This window comes from Ruditapes philippinarum, unplaced genomic scaffold, assembly GCF_026571515.1.
Source record: "Ruditapes philippinarum isolate M1 unplaced genomic scaffold, ASM2657151v2 ctg73_1_1_1_1, whole genome shotgun sequence".
Lineage (NCBI taxonomy): Eukaryota > Metazoa > Mollusca > Bivalvia > Venerida > Veneridae > Ruditapes > Ruditapes philippinarum.
This window is the reverse complement of record NW_026857427.1, coordinates 98,253-123,854: the sequence shown is the minus strand read 5'-3', so window position 1 is coordinate 123,854 and position 25,602 is coordinate 98,253. Positions and strand designations below refer to the sequence as shown.

The following is a 25,602-nucleotide window of genomic DNA, read 5'->3' as shown; positions in this document are numbered from 1 at the left end:
GCAACATTTGTAAGATTGTTACTACTCCACTGATATGTTACTGAAAGTTGTTTTGCTAAAAGTCAGCATGACCTTATAACCTGTTGAAATTTTTGTAATGGTTTGATGAATTTAGAACTGTCCATCTAAAAGTTATAAACAAAGATTTTGATATTAAAAAGGTACAAAAATTGACATTACTAACAGTATAGGGCCTGGTCAGATTGCAAGGTTTGTGGATATTGGTACACCTCAGACAGGGTTTGCTGAGACTTCTGTAGTTGAAGTTAGAGAGTTTCATATTATGTCTATCATAAAAAACAAAAGATCAGTGGCTGTATAACTATAGATAAGTCTCATACTGTCTTTTATTGTGTCTTTATTCTTTCTTCATAATAACAAGAACTATTGAATTTCGTTTTAGGCATCATCCAGGCTTTAATCAAGAAATATATTATTTTCTTGTGAATAATTGATTATCTTGTACTTGGATATGACTAAAAATCTATCTGTTACTAATAAACAAAGAGATAAAATAAGGAAGGGGAAGTTTTTAATTAAAGTAATTGAGTACAAACTATATGGCAGGGCTTTACTGTCAGAATCAAGAGGGGATTTCTGGGGCTTTAGCCTTTTATAGAGTTGAATAAGACTGATGTTGCCTGCTTTAACTTAAAATCTTGGTCATAGCCATAAGCCAGTGCTAAATTACTGTAATGGACCGGTCCTGCTTTGAATCTGGATCTGTCCATTGTATTTTTTAGGGATTTCAGCATGAAAATATTGTTTAAAAAATATCAGCCAATCAGTAAGTACCTAGTCTGCAGTTACAGTGGCAGAAACGACTCCTAGTGTTTGACAATGGGCAACTCGAAAGTTAAAAAGGGAACATGCTGTTATATAGTCCAGTAATTACAATGTAATAATAAATAACTTTGTTTAATTGCTTTTTATATAAATTGTATTTTTTTTTCATCAAAATAAACAAATATTTTTATGTTTGCAGGGATGTGGCTTTAGAAATCTTACAACAGGAAGATATTGGGTCTTTCATCGTGCGGGATAGTTCTACACATCCAGGTTGCTACGCGCTGTCTGTACGTGTGCCAAAATTTGAAAATCCAACCGGAATCTCACATTATCTAATACTTAAAACAGCAAGAGGTGTAAAATTAAAGGTAATTGTTTGAATATAAAATAAATTAGAAAAGATCTGAGATATTAACTAACTTTATAAGGATTTCACTGTAAATCATTTATCGGGTAGTTATTGAAACCTATGTACAAAAAAGTGTTCAACACATGTCAAAACAAAGTCTGATTTATATACATTATCTTGTGTATTTGAAATGTGTTGTGTTAGAAACCTATTCAGCTAGTTTTGATGGCTGGTGGATGGTTCTACTCAAATACCATGGTTGTCCTGAAATAGTTGCCAGAAATAATGACCAAAAGGGCTTCTCATGAACTGAGATGCCATGGTTGGCCTCAAATAATGACTGAGTGGGCTTCTACCAGTGGGTCTACTGCCACCAGTAAAGTTTGAAACTCTTCATAATAACATCAATAATGTTTTTATGGCTAAAAACCAGACCCTTTACGTAATGTTTAGATATACTTATATAAAATGTTCAGCACTTATAATGATTTATTTCAGGGCTTGGATAAGGAATGGTCTAGTCTGTTTTCTCTAGTCACTCACCATACAGTAATGCCAGAAATGCTGCCGTGTACATTACGCCTGCCGCGTGACACCAACAACCCGTCATTTAAACCTTCTGACAAAGATGAGAAGGAAGAAGATCCGGATTACCAGAGGCTTGCAGATTTCTCATCCATGATGGAAGCTTTAAAGCAGTGAAAAAACAATCATAATCGTGCAGAGGCTTGCATCTTTGGGCTTTAAAACTGAAATTCTAATCTAAGTCATTGAGAGCTTTAAGACAGTGAAATACCGATTATATTCACTACAACCTTTGACAGTGTAAAAGGTAATTTCAGTAACTCGTGAATTATTGAAGATACAGATTTACGAGTGAGATGATAAATTTCTGGCGCAAAAAAGTATCTCATTAAGCACTTAGGACTTGAAAGTTACAGCTTTCTGGCAGTGAGACAATAATATGATATATCACTGAATTCCATTAGATAGGAGCAGAAAAATATTTAAGGTGACATCTAGATTTGTCATTGTGATATACAAAAACAAGCCTGGAACCGGTATATTAATACTTCAAGCGTTTGAAATTTTAGCACCGTAAGACGGGAAACCAATTTCTCTGAATTGTTTTGAGAAACACTGGAGAGATAATGTATCGCATCACAAGTCAAGAGAGTTTGACATATATCTGATAGTATAACATGCTGATACAAAAACTGTGATTGATGTCGAGATTTCTTCAAATTTTGCGATAACAAAAGTTAAGAGTTTTTTTAAAACCCATTTTCTACAAATTTTGCGTAAAATAATAAGATTGTACCCTCTAAGGATTGGAGACAGTGTTGTATTAAATAAATAAGCAAGAAAATATTTAAGGTTAACATATTTTGGTTTAATGGTGATATCATTTTGTCAAACGCCCCGAAGGATTTTTTTAACAAATTATTTCTTTCGAGATATTAGGCAGATGCATTTATAAAATCTCAGCACAGACTCTCTGAAATGAAGATTCATTTTGATGGGAAAGTGTGAATCTCGTTTCTAATTAATGATCATATAGAAACGAGTACCTCCGGGGCTGATTCTCTGTCTTGCTGATGTCAGCATTTTGTCAGCATGTTATTAAGATCATTGTAATAGGTGTTTTCTCTGGAGGATATACTTGTATAAATAGCTGTTAATAACATAGCTCAAGAAATTAATATAAAGCATTCGAAATTGACGTTTTTTGTAAGTTTTTGTGATAGCTGGTATACTTAAAGGATCATGCTTTCAGAATTGTGGTAATTTATATGACAATTTCAAAAAAGTATTGTCAATTAATGGAAATAAAAAATATTGTAGTAAGCCATCATTTAATTAAAACATGTGAAATGTTACATAGATTATTAACATTTGAATTTTTTTAAACTCAAAATACATTTTTCCAAAAGTTTGATGTTTCAAACTGTGTTTTTTTTTTACTGGAAGTCTGGAAGTGTGCAACTTTAGGTACTGATTTTTCCAGTTTAATTTAAAGGGAGGTAATAAATGTTAATTTTTTGAAGAAGGTTTTTCACTAATGGAAGCTGGAAAAAAAATGATGTTGTAAACTGTTGTACAGTGTTATCATTGAAAATCATATCATTTGATGTCAAATTAGCTTAAAGCTGAATGGTACCATGCCATGCACACATCATTGTCATTTTTGTATTTCCTGTCACATGGCATCCTGTACCTAGATATTTGATTTTGTTCGTAGCATTTAGAGAACATCATTTTGTAGATGCAATTTTCTGTATAATTTGTCTTTCATGCGCACAATACTATACCAGGACTGGTGTTTACCTGGCAAACGGAACTGCCTTAAAGAAATACAACTTTGTTAAAGGGGAATAATCTAAGAAGCCTTCTGAATTGAAACTATAGTTTGTTTCAAAAAAAAAGTACAAGTGCTCTTTGAATTCTATAGTTTTCTTCAAATAAGTGGATTTTGACATTCTTAAAGAATGATGTGCAATGGGGAAATTCTTAAGGATTTTCAAGAAATTGTCAACAGTTGACAAAAAGAGATTGTGATAAAGACGCCATTTTCTTAAACAAGAAAGGCTGGTGATTGAAGTATCAGGGACACATTTATAAAACATGTGATGATGAATATATTGTCTGTTTCAAAGTTACAGAGCAAGTATAGTTTGGTTCAAAGATATGTGATATAGAAAAAAAAGTAAAACCATATATATGAAAGAAAACATTGTGAGGTTGACTGCCTATTTTACAGGTACCGTAATTATGATTTTGAGAAACCAACTACAAATTGGTTTATTGTATTTAACAAATGTGCTATTTGAACAGTGTCAAGGGTTTTCAAATTTGGAATTGGAAACCAGTTAAAACCAGTCTCCAGCACTTGATCTGGAATTCTGGATGTTTTAACTGTTTCCAATTACTGTTTTTAAAACCATGGCAAAGTAAATTGTTTATGTTTTGATATTTTGTACTGGTATTTATTCTCTTTCATGTTGTGAAGAATTGTCCTTCATGTTGTGAAGGATTGTCCTTCATGTTGTGAAAGATTGTCCTTCATTTTGTGAAAGATTGTCCTTCATGTTGTGAAAGATTGTCCTTCATGTTATGAAGTATTGTCCTTCATGTTGTGAAAGATTGTCCTTCATGTTGTGAAAGATTGTCTTCCATGATGTTAAGGATTGTCCTTCATGTTGTCAAGGAAAGCAATTAATATAATGTTAAGATAGTCTGTGAATATTGGAAAAAAATGCAGTTAAAGGGAGAAAACTCTAATTTGAAATAAATGTTGTCTTGAAGAGTTACACTTCTTAAGATGGAATATGACTCAGTGAAGATAAAATGAGATCATAAAAGGGGTGTTTAAAATTGTGTATTTGATGAATTTTGATGTGTAGAAATAAATTAAAGTTAAGTATTGTTTTACTAAATGGTTAAGGAATGAGTTATAGATGCTGTAGAGTTATCTCTCTTGAATTGTAGTGGAGTCGTGTAGAATTACACTTTAATTATCTAGTCATTTGTTCACTTGTTGAAATAACAAATGTTGCAATTTCATGTTTCATGTTATTTATTTTTTTCCAGAAAACTAATAATTATTTTGCAAAGTTTTACAAGGGAGGGTAGGGGAGATAATTAATGAGTTTCTTTTTCAATAGCTGAAAAGGGAGGTAATAAATGACAAGAAATAGTTAAAAAAGGTAGGGAATAGTTAAAAGATATAGTTGAAGTTGGAAGTAATTGAATATAAGATTTTGTTAAGAAGGGAGGTAATTATTTAAAGAAATATGATTATGTTAATTATTTGAAAATTAAAATAAAACAAAAGTTTATCTATTCATATATTGAAATTGAAAGTTGTTACACTTGGGTGAGGGGGGGGGGGGGGGGTTAAGGTAGTGGTTAAGGGTGGGGCTGGGGACTGTTACAGGGTTGTGTTGTTTTTTGTATGAAGTTCAATACTTTTGAACACATTTAAGCATAATCAGCAAATTTAAGCAAAATAGTGATTTTTTACCAAAAATGAACATATTTTAACCATGTCTGTGACACAAAGAGTTTCTGAATTCCATATATTGTTATCAATGTTGTATGCTATGTACATGTATTTTTCATGGTTTATAAATGCTGAATATTTCTTAGGCCTATCCCTATGTAGAGATAATCACTTGTAAATTTTGGCTGTTAATTCATTCTACATTACAATATGTATTGATTGTTTATAGCTCATCTGTCTACAAGAAATACATTATGATCGCTGCAGTGTTGTCGTCGTGCAAAATTTTTATTGTAGCCCATTATTCAAACATTCTAAAAGATCATCGTGAAACTTGGAATACTTGCTTATCATTACAAGGTGCAGTTGTTAGACAAGGGGCATAATTCTGAAAGCAATAGTTTTTGAGTTATGCCCCTTTTTAACTAAAAATTTTTAATAGACGAGCATTAACACCCACTATGGTATTCTTGTCTTATTCAATAAAAGTGCCAATTATTTTTTGCAGGTATACATAACGTATTGTGTCAATTCACTAGTAAAATTTGCATAAGATTTACTAAATATCCCAGGTTTTATTTAATCGTTTATCACACAGCGTAAATAATAATAATAATAAATTAAAAACATATTTGTTTGAAATATAAAGTTCTTTATCAAGATATCTGATATGAACTGACTTTTTAGCTCGACTTTTCTATGAAAAGGGGAGCTATCCTACTCGCCCCGGCGTCGGCGTCGGCGTTGGCGTCACACCTTGGTTAAGTTTTTCGTACCACCCCACTTTATTTCAGAAGTATTACAAGTATGGCTTTGAAACTTACCATACTTGTTCACCATCATAACCTCCATCTACAGACAAGAGTACATAACTCTGTCAAGGTTTTTGACAGAATTATGGCCCTTTTTTGACTTAGAAAGTGTATTGAGCTTGGTTAAGTTTTTTGTACCACCTCACTTTATTTCAAAACCATTGGAGGTATTGCTTTGAAACTGACCATACTTGTTTACCATCACGACCTTCATCAACAGACAAGAGGACATAACTCTGTCAAGGTTTTTGACAGAATTATGCCCCTTTTTGACTTAGAAAATACATTGAATATGGGTAAAATCCACTTATTGCCTTAACCCTTTGAGATATTGCTTTGAAACTTTTAATGCTATTTCACATCATTACCCCCATCTGTACGCAAGAGAAGGTAACTCTGTCAAGGATTTGTTTTAAAAATTAAGGCCTTTTATCGACTTAGAATCTTGGTTAAGTTTTTAGTACCAGTCCACTTTTTGACTGAACTGTTTGAGATATTAATTTGAAAGTTGGAATACTTGTTTACAATCATGATTCCCAAACATGTCCAGGAGAAGGTAATTCTGTCAAAGATTTTATTTGAATTATGGCCCTTAACTGTCAATGTTTTGTATTATAGGCAAGCACTAAAAAACTTAAAAAATCTAAAAAAATTCATTCCTATCCACTTGTTCACTTTACCATAAATTATGTCATATAAACATTGCTGTAATATTCAAGGGTATCAAACAACTAGTTCACTTTAAAAATACAGAGATTCTTGTATTGCCTTTTACTGCAAAAACTTTTTTTATTGGCAAGCAATAAAAAAGTCGAGCGCGCTGTCTTACGGACAGCTCTTGTTAATGTTCCTTGTCATTAAAATTTTGCTGAAAGAAAAAATTAACATGAAGTAATTACTTAAATGGCAAATAAAAATAAAACATACTTCATCTATGTTAAATCAACATAATAACAAACTTTTTCAATGTTAATTCAACATATTACTAACTTTTATGTTAAATCATCATAAAGTATTTTATTTTATGTTAAATCAACATAATTACAAACTTCTTCAATGTTAATGCCACATATTACTAACTTATATGTGAAATCAACATAATTTTCTTTTATTTTAATTTAAAAAAGTAATGATAAACTTCTCCAATGTTAATTCAACATATTACTAACTTTTTCTATGTTAAATCAACATATATTATGTCAATGTTGATTCAATATGATATAAAATAAGGCCTAAGAAATGATGTTAACAAAACTTACACATGAAAGACTGTTGTTGATGCATGTAAATCCATTATAATATAATGTTTTATAAGTTATGTTTTTTTTTAAATATATTTCTTAGTTCATAGAACTATACATGTTACATTTTTGAACCCTGTGTTCTTGCCTTTTGTTAGTGAACAACAATACTGTGTTATAATACATGTTTGCAATTACTTTAAAATTCCTTTGTTAAGTATAGGAAGAAAAAAAGTATTGTAAATGCAGATTTTTTTCTACGTTTTAACACATTTAAAATATTTTGTAATCATAATTTTAAAGAACATTGTTTAGTTTTTAGAAAGGTCATCATCCTTCTGATTAAGTTTATTTTTAGATTTTGTTATTTTATCATTTTTATTTATTTAAAAAAAAATAAACTTAGTATATTTTTTTCATCAATTTCTATCTGACAGAGCAGATTTTAGTTTTGATACAATGGTTTTAGGGGGAATCTTGTGCTTTAGAATTTACTTTTAGGAACTTTGTGGTGAAAAGTGATTTTCATATATTTTCATTGGAATATTTTAATATATGCAACAATTTAAATCTAACATTTTGTTGACAGCTGTAAGAAACAGCTATTGAAGTTGTTTGTTTAGTTATTATACAGTTACTCTTTTCTTATTCAAGCAAAATGATTATTTTGTGAAGTGAGAACTAACTGTTCTTACACCCATAACAAATTTTTAAGCAACTATGAAACTTATAAGCGATTAGTACAGAACTATGACAGCCTGTGCAGTTAGTAAATCAAGGGTTTACTTCAAGACTGTTGTAAGTCCTTCTTTATTTTAATTAAGTTACTCCAGTTTTGCGATAATTCTTTAAATTCTGTAATATGATGGTCTGACCTATCTTTATACTTTCTATAACATTTTGATAATTATTTAAATCCCATTATCTCACAATGGATATTGCTTTTAAGTTGGTAACTCAAACTCAACTGTTACATAAATGTGAATTTATTAACACAGATTTACACATTTGAGCCGCATCACGACAAAACCACCATAGTGTGTTTGCGACCAGCATGGATCCAGACCAGCCTGCGCATCCGCGCAGTCTGATCAGGATCCATGCTGTTCGCTATCAGTTTCTATCCTTGTAATAGGGTTTGTAAGCGAACAGGATGGATCCTGATCAGACTGCGCGGATGCGCAGGCTGATCTGGATCCATGCTGGTCACAAACCCATTATGTTGGTTTTGTCGTGACGCGGCTCATTTAAAGAATTTTTTTCTTCTTCAAATTTTGTTATAACATGAACATGTTATTATATGTGTTTATAACTTATCAAGCAATGTTGATAAGGTGAGATTCTATATATGTTTTCTATACGCCTTCATAGACTTTGGTTGTTATCATTGTTAACATTGTAGATTTTAGTTGTTTGTATGTTTCTTGCCCTTGAAAATTCAGTAAAATTCATCAAAGCATACATTTGTTTGTCTTGTATTTCAATTATATGTATACATTGTATTGTATGAAAAGTTAATTACTTGTTGTGTTGCTGTATGTTTAATCATTGGTTCAAACATATTTATTTAAGCTGGATTGCAAATCAAGTTCTTGCAACTTATATTAATCACTTTCGAGTAAAAATCATGTGTTTAATCATTGGTTACCTGTAATTTGTTATGAAGCTATGACCCCCGTGGTCTGTCCTTTATCATGAAGATGACTCCCGTGGTATGTCTTTTATCATAAAGATATGGCCCCCGTGGTCTGTCCTTTGTCATGAAGTTTTGGCCCCAGTGGTCTGTCTTTTACCATGTTACCATGAAGATGTGGCCCCCGTGGTCTGTCCTTTATCAGGAAGATGTGGCCCGTGGTCTGTCCTTTATCAGGAAGATGTGGCCCCGTAATCTGTTCTTTATTAGGAAGATGTAGCCCCGTGGTTTGTTCTTTATCAGGAATTTGTGGCCCCGTGTTAAGGGTGTTTATTTCTTATCGCTTGTCCCTCACACAATTAGCTCGAATCCCGTTAGGGACTTTGAATATTTTTACGCGAGGAAGCTATCCTGCAGCTAGCTTATGGAAGGTCAGTGGTTCTACTCAGGTGTCAGCTTTTCCCTGACATAATACACGGAGGGGCATCTGAGGTCTTCGTCCACCAATAAAGCTGGAAAGACCAAATAACCGTAACAGTCTTTTTAATTATACAAGAACTGAATAAATAAATTAAAACTTTTAAGAAATGCCACCATCAAACCATGTATGTACATGCAGTACACTTTTCTCAGAAATTCTTTGATCAAGTTAAGATATTTAGTCAAAGGCACATCAAACATCAGAAAATAATACGACTTTTCTTCTGAACAAAATGGCAAACTTGTGTTTTATAATGATTTTTGTTATAGATTTAGAGCATGATAGGAATGTGAAAATGTTGACGTAAAATAAGTTGTCATGCAAGACGTAGAACAAAGTGGCATTATGTATTCTACACATAACATTAAACACAATTAATGATTTTACTCACGTGGTTGCAAGGCTCTCATATATTGCCAATGGGTACCTTTAAACATACAGAAATAATAAAAATAAACCCATTTCAGCATTTCTCTATACTTCAAAAGCCTTTATGGTAAATAGAGAAATGACCTCTCCTTTCAGAAGTCGTTCAAATTACTAGGGTACTTGCAAATGAACATTTAAGCAACTGCATTTTTTTCATAATTCGCTTACAGAAAGAAACAATGAGTCCCAGTGATACGCTTATGCTAGAACAGGACACATGATAGAAAGTAGTTGACTATGCTTGATTTGCTATAAATAGAATCACACAATATACATGTATATGTATTATAACTATAAATATGAGCATTCAGGCGAAATAAATATCACATGAGTCAAAAATGGAGGGTAATAATTTACTTGTTCATTTGTTTAACATCTTTTCGTTAGCACATTCTTTTACGAACTTTGGAAATGTCGGATTTGCTGACCGTGCTTTTGTGTCTGTGTGGAACTCGCCTTCTGCAGTCTGCGAGAGAAAGTTTGGTGTTGAGTTGGATTTATCATATTTTGATATTGTGGCGAACCAGAACGACACTTTCATTGGAGACGAAATCGTGATTTTCTACGGAAGCCGATTAGGACTATATCCGAAGATTGGCGCAGATGGAACATTTATCAATGGAGGCTTGCCACAGGTTTACAACTGTTTATTTCTCTCACTTATGGTGTTTAAAGTAAAAATAGCGAAAATGATAATCCAAATAGTTAAGTACTTTCCTTATGTGAGCTTGAACACTCGAGAATTGTTCCGCTACATAAATCGTGAGCTCGGTTCAAGTGCCTGAATTTTGACATGATTAAGTTGATACGAGAAATTTTCACTTGCTCTTGATCCATTTCCATCCGGTATAGTATATATTCAATAACCATTGTTTATAAAAACATGTATAAAAGGTTTTACATTTTCTTTTAATTTGTTTGGTAAGTTAAAGTCTTATTTACCTTTAAAGTATATGTTTAAGAGGCTATATTCATGAATGCTGAATTTCTTCTTAGTATGATAAAAAAAAAACTAGGTTGTATATCTGGCATTGTACACATTCAAAAAATAAATGTAAGAAATATGTGTTTGCAAACCCCTTTTCAGATTACATGTATTTCTGAAGATTATTGCTATTTATACTTATCTGTCGATGGAACAATGATCTAAATTCCTAATGGTACAGTGTCTTTCAAATTTATTTTATTTTAAAGACCCTGGAAGGGAGAAATCTAGGGAGAAGTCTAAACCCCGTATATAGGGCCCCTTTAGTCAGTCATGTTCCGCTTTTAATTTTAGCTAGCAAACATCACAGCTCACTTGTTAAAACTCGAACAAGATGTAGAGCACTACATGCCGAATGTAGGCTTCAATGGACTGGCTGTTATTGACTGGGAGTCATGGAGACCAATGTTTAGACGGGATTATTATAATACTGGCATGAGGAGGTACATCCGGGCATCCGAGGACCTCGTTCGCAACAAACATCCTGATTGGCCCAAGGACAAGATCCGGGAAGAGGCGCAAAAAGAATTTGAAACTGCTGCAAGGTTTTTTATTTGTTTCTGTAGAAGTTAATTTTGTTATTTTTCCTAAAGACATAAGTAAAATGTTCTTCATATTCGTCTTCCGAGTCCTTATCAACATCCACATTATATACATGTGTGGTTTTATATCTCAATAGTTATCTCCCCTTTGAACTCTCCTTAAAGGCACATTAAGCCTCAGAAATCTTTTTAAGTCAAAAGTGTGTTTAATAATGATTTAATAAAGGATTTAGAGCATGTTAGATGTTAAACAACTGAAGAAAGAGGCACTGAATCTGCAGTCATGAGTCATTAAGAAAGCAAAATGTAAACAAAGTAGCATTTTGATTTCCATAAAAAATATCAAATCACCTTAATCATAACCATTGTCAAAGAGTAAAATAAGTAAAAAGACAGTTCATTTGTATGGCTAATGGGTAACTGTTTAGAGACAAAAAATGTAAGTGTATGAGTACCTGCCATAAACCGACCAGATGGCTTTCTTTAAAGTCCTTGGTACAGCGTTGACGTGACGGCATTCGAACTGAATGATTCAAACCGCCGGGTAACGGATCCTCTCTGATAATTAAAGTATAAATTTGAATTAATTGGTCCTGAGATTTTCCATTGATTAAGATGAGATTTTCCATTGATTAAGATGAGATTTTTCCATTTTAAATTTGTGTTGATATATTATTTTGTAGAGAATTCATTGAATCTACCTTAGTGACATGTAGGAAATTGCGACCTCATGGTTACTGGGGCCTTTACCTGTTTCCCAATTGCTACAACCGAGCTGAGGGACAAATTCATTGTTCTAATGCAACAATACAAATGAATGACAAGTAGGTGTTTCTTTCCAATCTACATTGACTTGTTTGTAATTATTGGCGTCCGCGCCGAAGCGCGGCGCCTATTGGAATGAAATGAGATTTTGTGAAAGGGCGACAGCAACTTCTCGAGCCTTTTATAGTTGCCAATAATAAAAGCCGATCGGAATGATCGGTATGAGGGTGCTTGATTGTTAATTAGTCGCGATATGTACAATGAATGGCGAACTGGAGAATTTCGCAATGCAAACATTTTCAAATGAAATAACCTTTTCCGTCAATAAATCGCGCTCTTCGGGGTATTTTTGCTTATCATTTTGTAGTACACAGTGGGTTATTATGGTATGTTATTCCGAAAGCTGTTAATAGAATGATGAGTTGATGACCTTAATATTCCGAAAATCTATTTATAGAGGGATGTACACCTAGGTAATTCCCGGTCTCTCCCGGGATTTACTAATGACCGGCGAATAGTACAACACGTTTATTGTCCGGTCTCTCCCGGTTTTGGAGTAGATATCGTTACAGAACAGAACAAATATTTTACAGATAAATAAGCTTTTTTTTCAAAATGAATGTTTGTCACTTAGTTTGGTTACAATAATTAATAAACACAGATCAACTCTCGAATTGATTGATTATTATTATACATAAACATACAATTCGAAAATAAAAAACCAACAACACAAATCGCATGTTATATTTTATCTATATGAGATAAAAACAATAAATATGTACAATAATTGAGAAAAAATGTACATTTTTATGGCATTAATATGACACTATCAACTTTAAAACATTTTATATAATTTGTTATTCGTGTTTAGTAAAGATTCCGAGGAATTATTCAAAGTTACAAATCAGATTTTATGAATTATTCAATTGATTGATAATTTAAAAAATGATAAAGAAAAATACAAATGTACATGTATATGGTTTAAGAATAAACAATATTATAAATTGAAAGATTAACCATGATTTACTGACTTTTTCCAGTTAAGTTTTGACTTATAATCGTCGATCATTATGACAATTGAATTCTTAAAATAGTAGTAAACGTAAAAACTCAGTATTAAAATAGCGCATAAAACACACACAAAAAAAGAAAAGAAAACAATATTCATAAAATCTGTATTTTTTTTTATTAAAATAGAAATTACATTTATTGTATAATAAACAATTATGCTCAACATGATCAACATGGTAATATAACAAGTGTCATATTGTTACTTAGTGTGAACAGATACCTTAAGATACCTCGTTAATAGCAATAACATAATAAGGGACAATTACACAAGTATGGTGTTGATCATGCGTTTCACATATGGATTATAAATGATTGTATACATGTATATCCGTTGCTATTAATAACCACGATCATAAAGAAATAACAAGTAATATTCTAATTTCTAGCATGCCGATCAAAGTTATAAATAATGAACAATGTCTTTCGTCCGATCATTCAAAAGTGATATACAATTCTGGTAAAACCCAATGAACCATTGAAAAGTTTATGAGAATATCTTGTCATCATATATCTACTAGTTCATCTGCACCTGCTGTTTGGACGCCCTTTGATGCTTTGCATCAATGCTTTTCTTGTTAAGATATTTGTTTTGTACTGGATCATGCCACATGTAACAAAGGATTTTTTCAAAGCTGTGGCGCATGCGCTATCCGAATTTTAACAGAAAGACCCGGGAAATGCGATTGTCAAATTACATTTAGATATAGCAATTTTATATGTCTGTTTTCTTAAATGCATTATACAACAATAGCATTATTCGTTATCAGTTTCTTCAGATACAGTACGCTCAGCGCGACTTTTTCAAAACCCGCGTGACCCCGCGGATGAGGTTTACCGCGGACGAAAATTTGCTCAGATATTGTCCGCGTGACCCCGCGGACAGAAAATTTTCACCACCGCGGACATAAATCGGCGGCTGAAACCGTTTCCCCGCGGAACGCAGTGGTAAATTGCGGAGGAACGCGGCGGTCAAACACCGGTCAACGCGGTGGAAACCTTAAATTTTAAAAATTAATTACTGTATTTAAACATCAGTATACGTACGTACATGTACTGTAACATGTACTGTACATATACATGTAACTATATGTAAAATTTGTTTGTTTTCTTTCTTTTTTGTTGTAATAAAAGTACATGTACAAATGCAGTGTTTTTGTTCTTGTTCTTCTTCTTGTTATTGTGTTGGGTAATGTATAATATGTATTCGACATCAAGATAAATCATTGTCGTCGCAACTTCATGGTAGTGAGAAACTTGAAGTCAAATAATGAAAAATTCGGCATATGACACTTATGAAAAAGATGCTACAACAATTTATATGCCAGCTTTTGTTTCTTATTTAAAAACTTTGAAAACGTAACCCTCAACAATTTTATTCAGGCAATATTCCAGGACGTCTCTTTCAATTGTCAGATGCGTTTTACTGTTCCTGTTTATTTGCATGTTGATCATAAAGTCTTATATTTTATTTCGAACATTAAAAGAAAGCGTTTATTTCACCAAAATATACATTAAATGATATTTTGATTTATCTAATTACAGGTGTGAGCGTAATGTATATGTTTTGAAGTTTGTATCAACTGTTGAAGTTTATTTTCATTTTTGTTTTAGTAGTGTGTTTGCTTGTTCTTTTTAATTTTTATAGATTTTTTTTGCAGAATTTTGTTAAACTTGACGTTATACTTTTGTTATTTTATTATGAACAGTATGCATGTACAAACATGTATATAAGGCAAACGAGCATTTGGCAGTTATTTTCGTTAGTTGTTTGTTACTATAAATTGAAAATGCTTTGAAGTTCCGAGTTGTTCTCAAAATTACCTAATGGAGCAAATGTTTTTCATTGGCTAGTTAATCTAAATTAAAGATTTATATAAACATATTCGACAGTTATCTCATTCTCAGAAAAAAATCTAGCAATAGCTGTAGTCATAAATTGTCTTAATCATAACTTTCTACACTGTAAAATGTCTTCCTTAAGACAGTCAACGCGACAAGAGTCGCATTTTCTGGTACAATATTTGTGTGATTTCAGTTGTAAAAATATTGGTATGTGGACGAATAGTTTTGTGGACGTTTATAACAAAAATATTAAAAACAACAACAAAAACAGGTACAGCTGTAATTATTTTTATTTCAAATTCCGTTCAAATAATTTAACGTATAATAACATTTAAGGAGACGATTGTGGTCAATTTTCAAGTCATTGTGTAAAAAAGATGACGTTAAAAAATAATAAAACGTCTAATATGTTTGGAGCAACTGACCATGGCGTTCCCCCGCGGGAAACGGGTGACTGATTTTATCGATAAATGAAGAACGGTCGTCAGAATTTTGTCCATGGTGGAAACAACTGAACACCGGGGATCGCGGGGAAATTAGGCTTCTCATCGCGGACGAACCCCCGCGTTTGTCCGCGATAAAAAAATATCGTCCGCGGTAGTATCGCAGAAAAAGCAAAACCCGCGGTGAGCGTACTGTATGTCCATAAGGATATGAAAACTACGTAATTTAACGTTTGTTTCTTTCGAATATTTCGCTAGTTGTAGCTTAACAATGTATGACCTTGTTAAAATGTTACATTTGCATAATTTGATATAAAATTAGAAAGTCATAGTTATGATAGTTATCTGTCACAAAAGCAGCATAAGATCCTGTTTCAGATAACAAAATAATTATTAGGGCTATCAACATGTACATAGGCTATAAATTGTGTATTGACTTAAAAGATAAGTGTGTAAGCAAAGCCCACATATAAAGCACTTTGCAATTGCAACTGTTTTCCGTCTATTTTCTGGTAATTGAACGTCGAGTATATCCGATCGGGCAACTTTGTACATAGACGACACAACTTTTCTAACCACTCGGCTCAGCTGGGCCTACGAGGAAGAGATTTAGGGTACGTGAGACCCTAGCTAGGCAATGATAACTTGAAAATTAGGCCCTTTCTTGTCATTCGGGCTTACCTGCATCAAAGTTTTCTCAAGTTTTTGTACTTAAAGGTGATCTTTGGTCGTGTTTAAAGTTATATCTTTTGCTAAAACTCTGTGGATTATGCACATATGTATAAAAATCACCGTTTTTCTTTTCCAAATTAAACCGTGCATCACTGGTGACATGTCCGGGGTTGCGTACTTGACAGCGAAATCTGTTTTTGTGCACTCCGGGCGGATGGACCCTCATTAATCATAGATACCATTCATTGATTCTAATCGTACAACATTTGAAACTAAGATGAACGAACTATATTTTCACATCACTGTCATTCTGATGCTTTATATTATCAGGTTGGGCTGGATGTTTCATGACAGCACATCGTTGTTTCCTTCCTTATACCTTTCCGAATCAAGGACTCACGCCGATAGATACGATTATGTTTGTGGCGAGCTGAAAGAAGCTCTTCGAGTGAAGAAAAACTATGGGAGTGAATATTTACCATTAATTGTTCCTTATTCTACGTATTTTTACAGAGGAGGGCAACAGAAATTCTATGATCTGGCAAGTCATTTTTGTTGTCACTAATATATTTGATCCTTTTAATTGTGCTTAAAAGAACGGCGAAGGGGAGCGGTGTCCTAGTATGGTTAAGGTGTCTACCTCTCAACCAAGGGAGCATGGGTTAGAACCCTACTCGGGCCACGATCATGTTTCTTCATATGACACCAGTGCTCGTTGGTTCCAGGAAGCGGACTCGAAAGTGATTGCAAGAACTTGTTACGCAATCGAGCTTAAAAGACATAACTGCATGACATCAGATGACATCACCATAGTTATCGCACGTCATTATAGAACCAACTTGGTGCTCTTTTAGTTTGAACTCAATAATTACGTTTGCGACGATAATTACAATATGTTTAATATGATAATGTTGATGATATATAAAACTGATGATGTACATTGCTGATGAGCCAATCGGTTGTTCGGTAGGTTTGTTGAAAATCTATCAATCAATCAATGATAAATAGAAAATTACATAAAAAGACATATCAATAATAAATCGATAAATATTATTTTTTCTGTCACTTTCAGGGAGACCTTAACAACACAATTCAGCAAGTAGCGGAAGCTGGTCTAAATGGTATTGCATTGTGGGGTAGTTCATCTTGGTTTAGAAATGCAAGTGACTGCACACGTTTGCGAGATTACCTAGACTCCACCCTTGGCCCTTTTATAAAAAATGTCACGATCAAAGCATGGAAATGCAGCAAGGAACTTTGCAATTCACACGGAAGATGCTACAAAACTGACTGGAATTATAAATCCAAAACGTCAGATACTCTTTTATTTGAATCTTCTTCAAATGGACTCTTTAGAGAAATGATTGAGAATCTTATGAGCACACTATCAAATGCATTTCGAAGAATGAAAAAGGTAGTTGGTTATATAACCCTCGAGGGCATCAACCAAGAGGCCCTCCGTGAGAAATATCCAGGATTCTCGTGTTACTGTTTCCAGGGTTGGAAAGGACAGTTTTGCAAAGAAAAACAGTTTTGGTCTTAAGTTTAAAGTTCAGATGATTCTTACTTATAAAATGAAATCCTTATAACAAGAAAGACAAAACCTGTTTTTAGAAATACCGGTATTATAACCGATACCTACAATGACCGTACATAACGTTTTCAATTCCATCGTTAAAATTGTTTTTCCCCACCTGATTTCGACTGTATGTATTGCTCGCGCATTTAGTTCCTATATACAGTGGCAATATATACCAGCAATCCAGAGACCCGTGGTTCGAGCCCCGGCTGTGGCCTGCCGATTTTTTCATGTGATTTTTTTCTGTGTACAGTAGCTTATATATAGAGACTTCAAAACGGGAGTAAATGCTCCTATGTCGTATGCTGCACTTTGTTTTCGTTCAATGTCATTTATACATACTCCAAATTTTCAATTGAAAGAACTACTTTTCCTGTAAGTATGTATCTCGTGTACTCAGTTTTGTTTTGTCTTCCTCCGCAGTGCTTCTGCTTATGCTAAAATGCTAAAAAGCTTCGACGTTGGGCTTATATATATTGTTAAATACACCAGATCTATATACAACGGATCTTTTGGCAGATTTAGATATTTATATAAAAAAAATCTTTATAAATTTAAACTTTACCAAAATAAGAAAAATAAATAAATCAAATAAAATGAAAATTAATAACAGACAGTGATCTTTACCGCATAGTAAATCACTTGATCTTTGTGATCATTTGATCTTTTATGAGAATTTTCATTTAATTCGTCATACAACTTTGATATTTCACATAATTATATATACCAAGTACAAGTAGATAATGACGAAAGAAAAAAAGTAAAATTTTACCAATTCATCGATTGAAAATTTCACTTTGTCTTCCTGTCCAATCCCACTTCAGCAATGCTGAGATTTTACTACAAATCTCAACACTGTATTACTGCATGGTTATCTTTAAAATTATACATATTTTTAGCTCGACTTTTAGAAGAATATGAAGAGCAATTGAACTCAACCTGATGTAGGCGTCACACTTTGGTTCAGTTTTTGCGTTTAATTTGGTATCTCAAAAGCTACTGAAGGGAATTAATTGAGAACATAATAGTAGGTCACAGTCCAAGGTCAATAACTTTAAAATGGATTTTGAAAGACTACATCATCCAAGCGTTTGTTTTACTACCAATTGCAAGTACTGAGATTAGTCGAGCGCACCGTCCTACCGGCAGCTCTTGTTATCATTAATTATAATTCTTGTAAAATTTTACCCACATGCTGCTTCTGATATCACTGATATTTTACAAAGCATATTGAAATTCTTAATACAAGATATTTAATTTGTCATTATAATTTAAATAAAATACATTTTCTATCGCATATGGAAATGCATAACTGTCATATGCATGTTTATGTTATAGAGGATGCTTTGGGATGAATAAAAACACTTTTTGAAAGTGTTTACAATAATGGGAAAGAGAGCTTATATTTTTTTAACTTGATGATTTCAGAGGCAATGTCAAATGATATTGTCTTAAGACATTAATATATTTCAAGGAGAAGAATTTTATGAGACTTAGTCTTCCGTTCTTATACTTTTCTTGAATTAAAAAAATGTTTGATTTGTATGTATATAAGTAAATGTATATATTTGGGAAATAAATATGTTTAAGCTGAAAACTAAATTTATATATCTTATTTATTCTTATACAGTTATTTTGGTTCATCCATATAGCTGGAGGACAACTGGCGAAAATGAAACAACACATTTTTTTATGAATTTAATTATGCAAGATAATACGTCAGTTTTACATATCAAATACTGTATACCAGATTGTGCAATTCATAATGTCTAAAGATGTATAGGCCTACCGATTAGAATATTTTTAAATTTACAATAATCTAGATTTATTTTTAATAATTCAAGCAAGACTTTACATGCTTATTGATCAAGCGCACGGCACGTCTTAGTTATGGATCACGTGCAAATGCAATTTAGATTGAACGGTACACACGTGAATGTTACGGTCTCCACCATACTACCGTTACGTAACGACGTTCCTTATCCGTTCATTTATAATTCCAACTACCGTGATAATGCATAAGTTACATTTACGTTAACGTCATCATCAGCATTTAACGTATTTTAACGTTATTTTTTAAATATGTGGAAATTTTTAGTCGTCACAACCGTTCTCCTCCTGCAATGTGATGGATTTACCGCCAAGAGTAAGTAACATAGAAATGTCATATTTTTCTTAAAAGGCACATTATGCCTCAGAAATCTAATTTCTTTATAATTCTTTAGAAAATAATTATTTAATGTCAGCATTAATTATTAATGTTTAAATAATGGATTTAGCGCATGTAAGATGTTTTTAAAAATGAAAGAGTAGCGCGTTAAAAGTTATGTGTCGTAAAGGTAACAAAATACATGTAGAAACAAAGTAGTATTATAAATACGAATTCACTATACTTAGCCGTAACTATTACCAACAGAACTAAAGATGCAAAAGATAGTTCATGTATATAGGAAATGAGTGTGGAAAAAGTTATAAGATACCAAAAAAACGAAAAACAAAAAAAAACAACAATTCATTTTTTTTAGAAATAAAATAAAAGCATTTCGAGGCATAATGGGCCTTTAAATAATTTCGCTTTGTTTTTTTTCTAGAGGAAAATATCTTATTTATAGTGGCTATCTGAAAATAGCAATAGAATTATTTCTTGCGAATTTACAAGAAACTATGCTTGTGAAATGATTATATCGTAAAGTTTCATATAATCATTTTGACATGTTAACGAACGTAATGTATACTGTATAATTTGCAAATGAGTTTATCATCTTATTTCACAAAATAAATGGGCCAATCATTTTAAATGTTCTCCATGTTTATAGATAAACTGAAGCCCACAGGAAGCTGTGTTAACAATGCAACTGGTAAGTGACACATTTCTTTCGAAAGAAAATCTTGTTTTCAAAATATAAAAACATATTCCGAAAAAACAACAAAAAAAAACAAAAAAAACAGCAAAACAAACAACAACATCGAAGGGATCATTTGATTCTATGTTGTTGGACAAGGTCATCATAATAACTGGTTTATTTTCTTTATAACATTGCAATGTGGGACTGACAATCCAGTTTGAGATGATTCAAAACAAATTATTTATTTTAAGCGCATCATCAATTTGCATTATAATTGCACTAGAGCAAGGCCCATAAACGTATCAATAGATTTGTTGAATAAATTTTATATGCAATTAAGATGGGTGTTTTCCTTACGTGCAAATAATTTGACACTTTTAGTGCTTATCAAGATGTTCTGTTTGATTCGAATGTTCATTAGTTTGCATCTTAATTGAAATGAAATTCCAGGAGTGCTATTTTCGGCAATTGTTTTAATTACAGCTAATGTATCAAATACGAACTTCACTATTTATCATAAGATTTTGCATATGGAATACTTGTTTGTTTCAAAACATGTTCTGTTTAATTTAGAATATCATAGTGACGATGAAAAAAGTAACTATATATTCAATGCGCGTGTTTGTGTCGATTAATTTTCACGCTGCGCAATATGATTTCAACGTGCCTATTTATAATGACATGAAAACTTCCTGCATTTTGTATAAATGTATTTAAGTGACAGATGTATATTGTCGCATCCATTACGAAACTTAAAGTTGCTATCTTCTAATTAAAGGAGTCTGTACATCCCAAATGCGATCTCATTTTCACAGTCTCGTTTCCGCAGCAACAATATTTATATCTTGTTATACTTTTGTGTTTATTATGATTATTTAAATGCTAAATAGCCAATGATATTTTATCTTATTTTATATAATTATGTTAATGTATCTATAGTTGAACTATTGTAAAATAATTATATGATTTTGCATTGTTGTGTTGTTATTATTTTTTAAGTAAATCATATTTTGACCATTACATCTTATATGAAGCACTACCACAAAATTGTGTACAAGGGTCCGATGACTAAAAACGTACAGCATACGGAAGTAAGTAGTGTTTGTAAAATGATTGGTCAACTTTAATTATTCAAATTTAATTAATAAGCTTTTAATAAAACCATTTGAGAGCAATTAATGTTTTGTAAAATATATTCTAATATCATTTTCAGGAGTCTGTCTCACATCAGGTTGTGTCATGGCAGGTCAGTAAAATCAGAACCAAAAAAATATAATATTTAATGTCCTGTAACACCTTGAATAAACACCCGACCTATTATATCGGTAGTGATACCAAATTCTGGAATATTCAATCCCTTGAAGATAACTGTAACGTTTACAGATTAAACAGAAATGAATAAAGCAACCACAAGCCTACTTATTATAGCGAACCAACTGAAAAAAGGTTATGGTCATTTATAAATTTTGAATAAATGTTATCAATAGTGCATTGTCATTTGTTTACTTGCAAATCAAATCTTTCTTGCTTTTTAAATGAAGATAATATAGTGATATTACATAATTATATGCGGTGATTTCAATGATACATGCTCCATTTCAGATAGTTTGACTCCAGGTTTTTGTGATCTGGAGGATAACAATGTTGTTAATCAAACATTGTATAAGCACGGTGAGGTGATTAGTTCTGCAAATTAAAGTTGCCACGTTATGAGTTATCACAAATAGCGCAGTTACTACATTTCTGAAACAAACACTATGAGCTTCAAGAGATGCACTTTGCACAGGAAAAGTTAAAGAAGAATTTGTTTGTACGTTAAGATATGTTAGTAAAAGAGCAAGTGTGAACAAAATATAATATGTTTAGAATATCTACCAAGAACACTTTTTATTTGCATGAACTATTGTTGTCAACGCTCCAAAAAAAACCTCTCAGACATATTCAAGTTTTATACACATTCAAGTTTATGCAAATGCTTTAAACTGAACCACATTTCAATAGTTACAAAAAAAAAAAATGAACAAAATGTGTTCACATATTTAACGTTCAAATTAAAATACAAATGTTACCTTTGAAATTTGTTCGGTGCCTGGCAAGAGTGACATTGTCATTGTTTATCTTAATGAGTTCATTATACATTACGCTTTTGTCCATGCTAAAAACAAGCAAGTGATCCAGAAATGCAATGGATATTAAATTTTATAGTTAGTTATGGGTTCCGACAAGGTTGCACTTTTTTCAGTATGCATTTTTTACACAAACCTTTAAGTTAAGTATTGTATATAATGCGTATGAAGTATTGTTTATAATGCGTATGGATCACTTTAGTTTGTTTAACTTCTCAATGCATTTTATATAACAATTCTTTGAAAGAAAATTATGATGTATTAAAATAAAAAATATATATGATCAAACTTCAGAGTATACCAAATGTAATTAGTTTACTGATTGTAAATAATTTTGTAGTTTGTTTTAGCATTAAATAAAGAAATTTATAACATCAAGATGAAAATAGTACATAATAAAATCTTGCAATGTAAATGATGTAAGACAAAACATGAATTATTTTGACTTACTTATTTTAGTATATACATCGTTGTATCTGTTTTAACAGTGTTTGATTGTTTACTTTATTTGCTAAAAATACCAAATGGAATTGTAACGTAGTAGTAATTATCCTTTGAAAAGATTTTTATAATTAAGAACTTTTTGTTAAAATATATTGTCTTTTAAATTTTGAAGAATTTGTATTAGGAAAGCCAAAATAGTATGCAAAAATTGATTCTAGCTGCACGAATGATGAATGCTATGGACACAAGCATAAACCCCTGCGATGATTTTTACCAATTTGCTTGCGGCCAATGGATAAAGAGGAATGTAATTCCAGAGGACAAAAGTTCTTTTGGGATATTTACAAAGTTGATAGAGGATACATCTGTAATCGTTAAGTGTAAGTTCTTTAAGGAACTGTGTTCTGCGAACATTGTCGTTCCTAATGGGATCTTTATTCTTAACATTATATACTCTGGTGCAATTAATCTTACTGCATTTCTTGATTGTTCTATTGCTTATATATAAAATTCTTCTTACAAAACATTTGTCATTTTATTTGAATTTTATACGTTTTAGTTATTGTCGGTTGGTTTAGATTAGAATTACATTTCTTTATCTGAAACTATTTGATGCATATCCTGTAAATTGTTCCAATGTTCGTGTACCAATTTAAGAGAGGAAACGTTGCACTAAAGTCCTGTTTAACTAAGTAGTGACTAACTGGAATGCCATTATGGTTGAATCACTATAAAATACATCTTTGTATATTGTTGAAACATTTGAAATCACGCTCAACAATTTGACATTTTTCATTTCATTTGCAGCTGTGCTGGAGGAGCCAAACATTTCTAGTGACCCTGAGGCCATCATAAAAGCAAGGGATTACTATAAAGCATGCATGAATGAAGGTAATTATATGTCGCCTTTTAAATACACATTTTGTAGTTTGAATTTTAAAGAAAAGTAGTAATAGAATTTCAAACAATTATGTTTTAAGTTCATCCCTTATTTTGCAGGAAAAATAGAGGAGCATGGATTAGGGTTTATGCAGCAATACCTTGCAGATCTCGGGGGTTGGCCGTTACTTGGTTCTAATGCCGGTGGAAAATGGATCTCGAGCCTATATAACCTTGAAGATTTGCTGGTTCGCGTAAGAAAAGAATCAAATTATATACCAATAGTTGATATTGGTGTTATTACGGACGACAAAACTCCAACGAAACATGTCCTGTATGTAAGTAACATTTTTTATGTATGCATGTAGAACTTGAAATCATAAAAATGGTAAGGAAAATAAATAAATTATTTATCTATACAGAAACATAGATTGTATTTTTCGAGCTCGCTTTAAAGCAAGTATATTTGGGAGCTGGCTAAATCGACTTTAATCCAAAGTACTATATACAAAGTATGTTATTGGACATTATTTCTGTCAAGTGCAATAAATTGTTTATATTTTTCTATCACCGTCAGTGTAAATATATCTTATAAGATCAATAGCATAGGGTATAACCAACCACATTTATAAGTAAGCTTGATATTTCATTTTTATAGCTTGATCAGCCAGACTTAGGAATGCCAGATCGAGATTATTACTTAAAGGGCAGAGACGATAGAACTTTGATGGCTTACCAGGCGATGATCAGGGATATTGGGATTGCATTCGGTGCTGATCCCGACACAGCTTCAACTGATGCGAGGTTTATTGTTGACATGGAAGTACAGCTTGCAAATGTACGATTATCTTCAGAGTCATAAACTGACGATATGTATATATTTTTTAAATCCTTAGGGAGATAGGTGACTCTACTGGATTTTTACTTTTGTTGTTCATGCTTTTTTAAAATTACTACGGCTTGCACATGTTTTGCGGAAATTGAATTTTAATCCTTGAATTCTTTGCTACATATCACACGTAGGTCTACTGCAGGTATGATCGGCAGATCTGGTCTTTGCAAATATCAACTTAAAATGGAAAAGTCCCATCTTGTTAGACTAAAAAGAAAAATTTGTTATGTGGTAAAAATGATATTATTTCAAAAATCATGTACGAATATTTTAAACCGTTTATGATTTTCTGAATTCCCCAAAATTGTTTTTTTCTGAATTAAACACGTTTTTAAACCCCACCCCAGCTATAACAGAAAGGGTTATTTTTTTAAAATTATCCTAAAAGAAACAACATTTAAAGTCAATATTTAAATTTTTTCAAATCCCCCCATCATGTTACGAGGCAAAATTTGATATTGTTTTCGTTTTGTAAAAGTTAATAATTTTTTTCTTTAGTTACAGTTCCCATAGAGAGAACTACGTGGCAGATGTCAACAAATGACCCCGGGAAAATTTGGGAGTAATTTACAGGGGTATGAAAATTTTTCCTTTTTCAGATATCTAAAGAAATTGGTTAAATTTGAAAAAATGAAGTTTTCAAATTGAACATGCTTGAAAAGATTACCAAAACTTTTGAAATATTTTTTTGAATACGGGTTTTGGGCCACTTATTGGGGAGATTTGTTGAATAGGCCCTTTTGGGGGAACAGTCTCTCCCTTTACGGCAATAATGTTTT

General features: G+C 32.1%; 3 protein-coding genes across 5 annotated transcripts in view; all 3 read left to right on the top strand.

Annotated features, from left to right (window-relative positions):
• Positions 1-8,653, top strand: part of LOC132749712 (tensin-1-like) — a 95,574-nt gene extending 86,921 nt beyond the window's left edge. For both annotated transcript variants that reach the window (XM_060739586.1, XM_060739587.1), the window contains 2 exons: positions 986-1,157; positions 1,637-8,653. In XM_060739586.1, the coding sequence (XP_060595569.1) occupies positions 986-1,157; positions 1,637-1,840 (376 nt within the window). In that variant the 3' untranslated portion in view covers positions 1,841-8,653. The remainder of the gene's footprint in view (positions 1-985; positions 1,158-1,636) is intronic.
• A 1,341-nt stretch (positions 8,654-9,994) lies between these two features.
• Positions 9,995-18,426, top strand: LOC132749711 (hyaluronidase-like). The gene is made up of 5 exons (XM_060739585.1): positions 9,995-10,372; positions 11,017-11,267; positions 11,948-12,088; positions 16,388-16,598; positions 17,130-18,426. Exons 1-5 carry the CDS (start codon positions 10,076-10,078, stop codon positions 17,598-17,600), a joined length of 1,371 nt encoding a protein of 456 aa, XP_060595568.1. The 5' UTR covers positions 9,995-10,075; the 3' UTR covers positions 17,601-18,426.
• A 3,009-nt stretch (positions 18,427-21,435) lies between these two features.
• On the top strand, positions 21,436-24,856 carry LOC132749701 (neprilysin-1-like). 2 transcript variants are annotated; one of them, XM_060739572.1, is made up of 5 exons: positions 21,436-22,158; positions 23,271-23,432; positions 23,860-23,943; positions 24,052-24,269; positions 24,590-24,856. In XM_060739572.1, exons 2-5 carry the CDS (start codon positions 23,279-23,281, stop codon positions 24,791-24,793), a joined length of 660 nt encoding a protein of 219 aa, XP_060595555.1. In that variant the 5' UTR covers positions 21,436-22,158; positions 23,271-23,278; the 3' UTR covers positions 24,794-24,856. The 2 variants fall into 2 exon arrangements, with proteins under 2 accessions (XP_060595555.1, XP_060595554.1); XM_060739571.1 differs by having other exon boundaries at positions 21,438-23,432.
• The last annotated feature ends 746 nt before the right edge of the window (positions 24,857-25,602 follow it).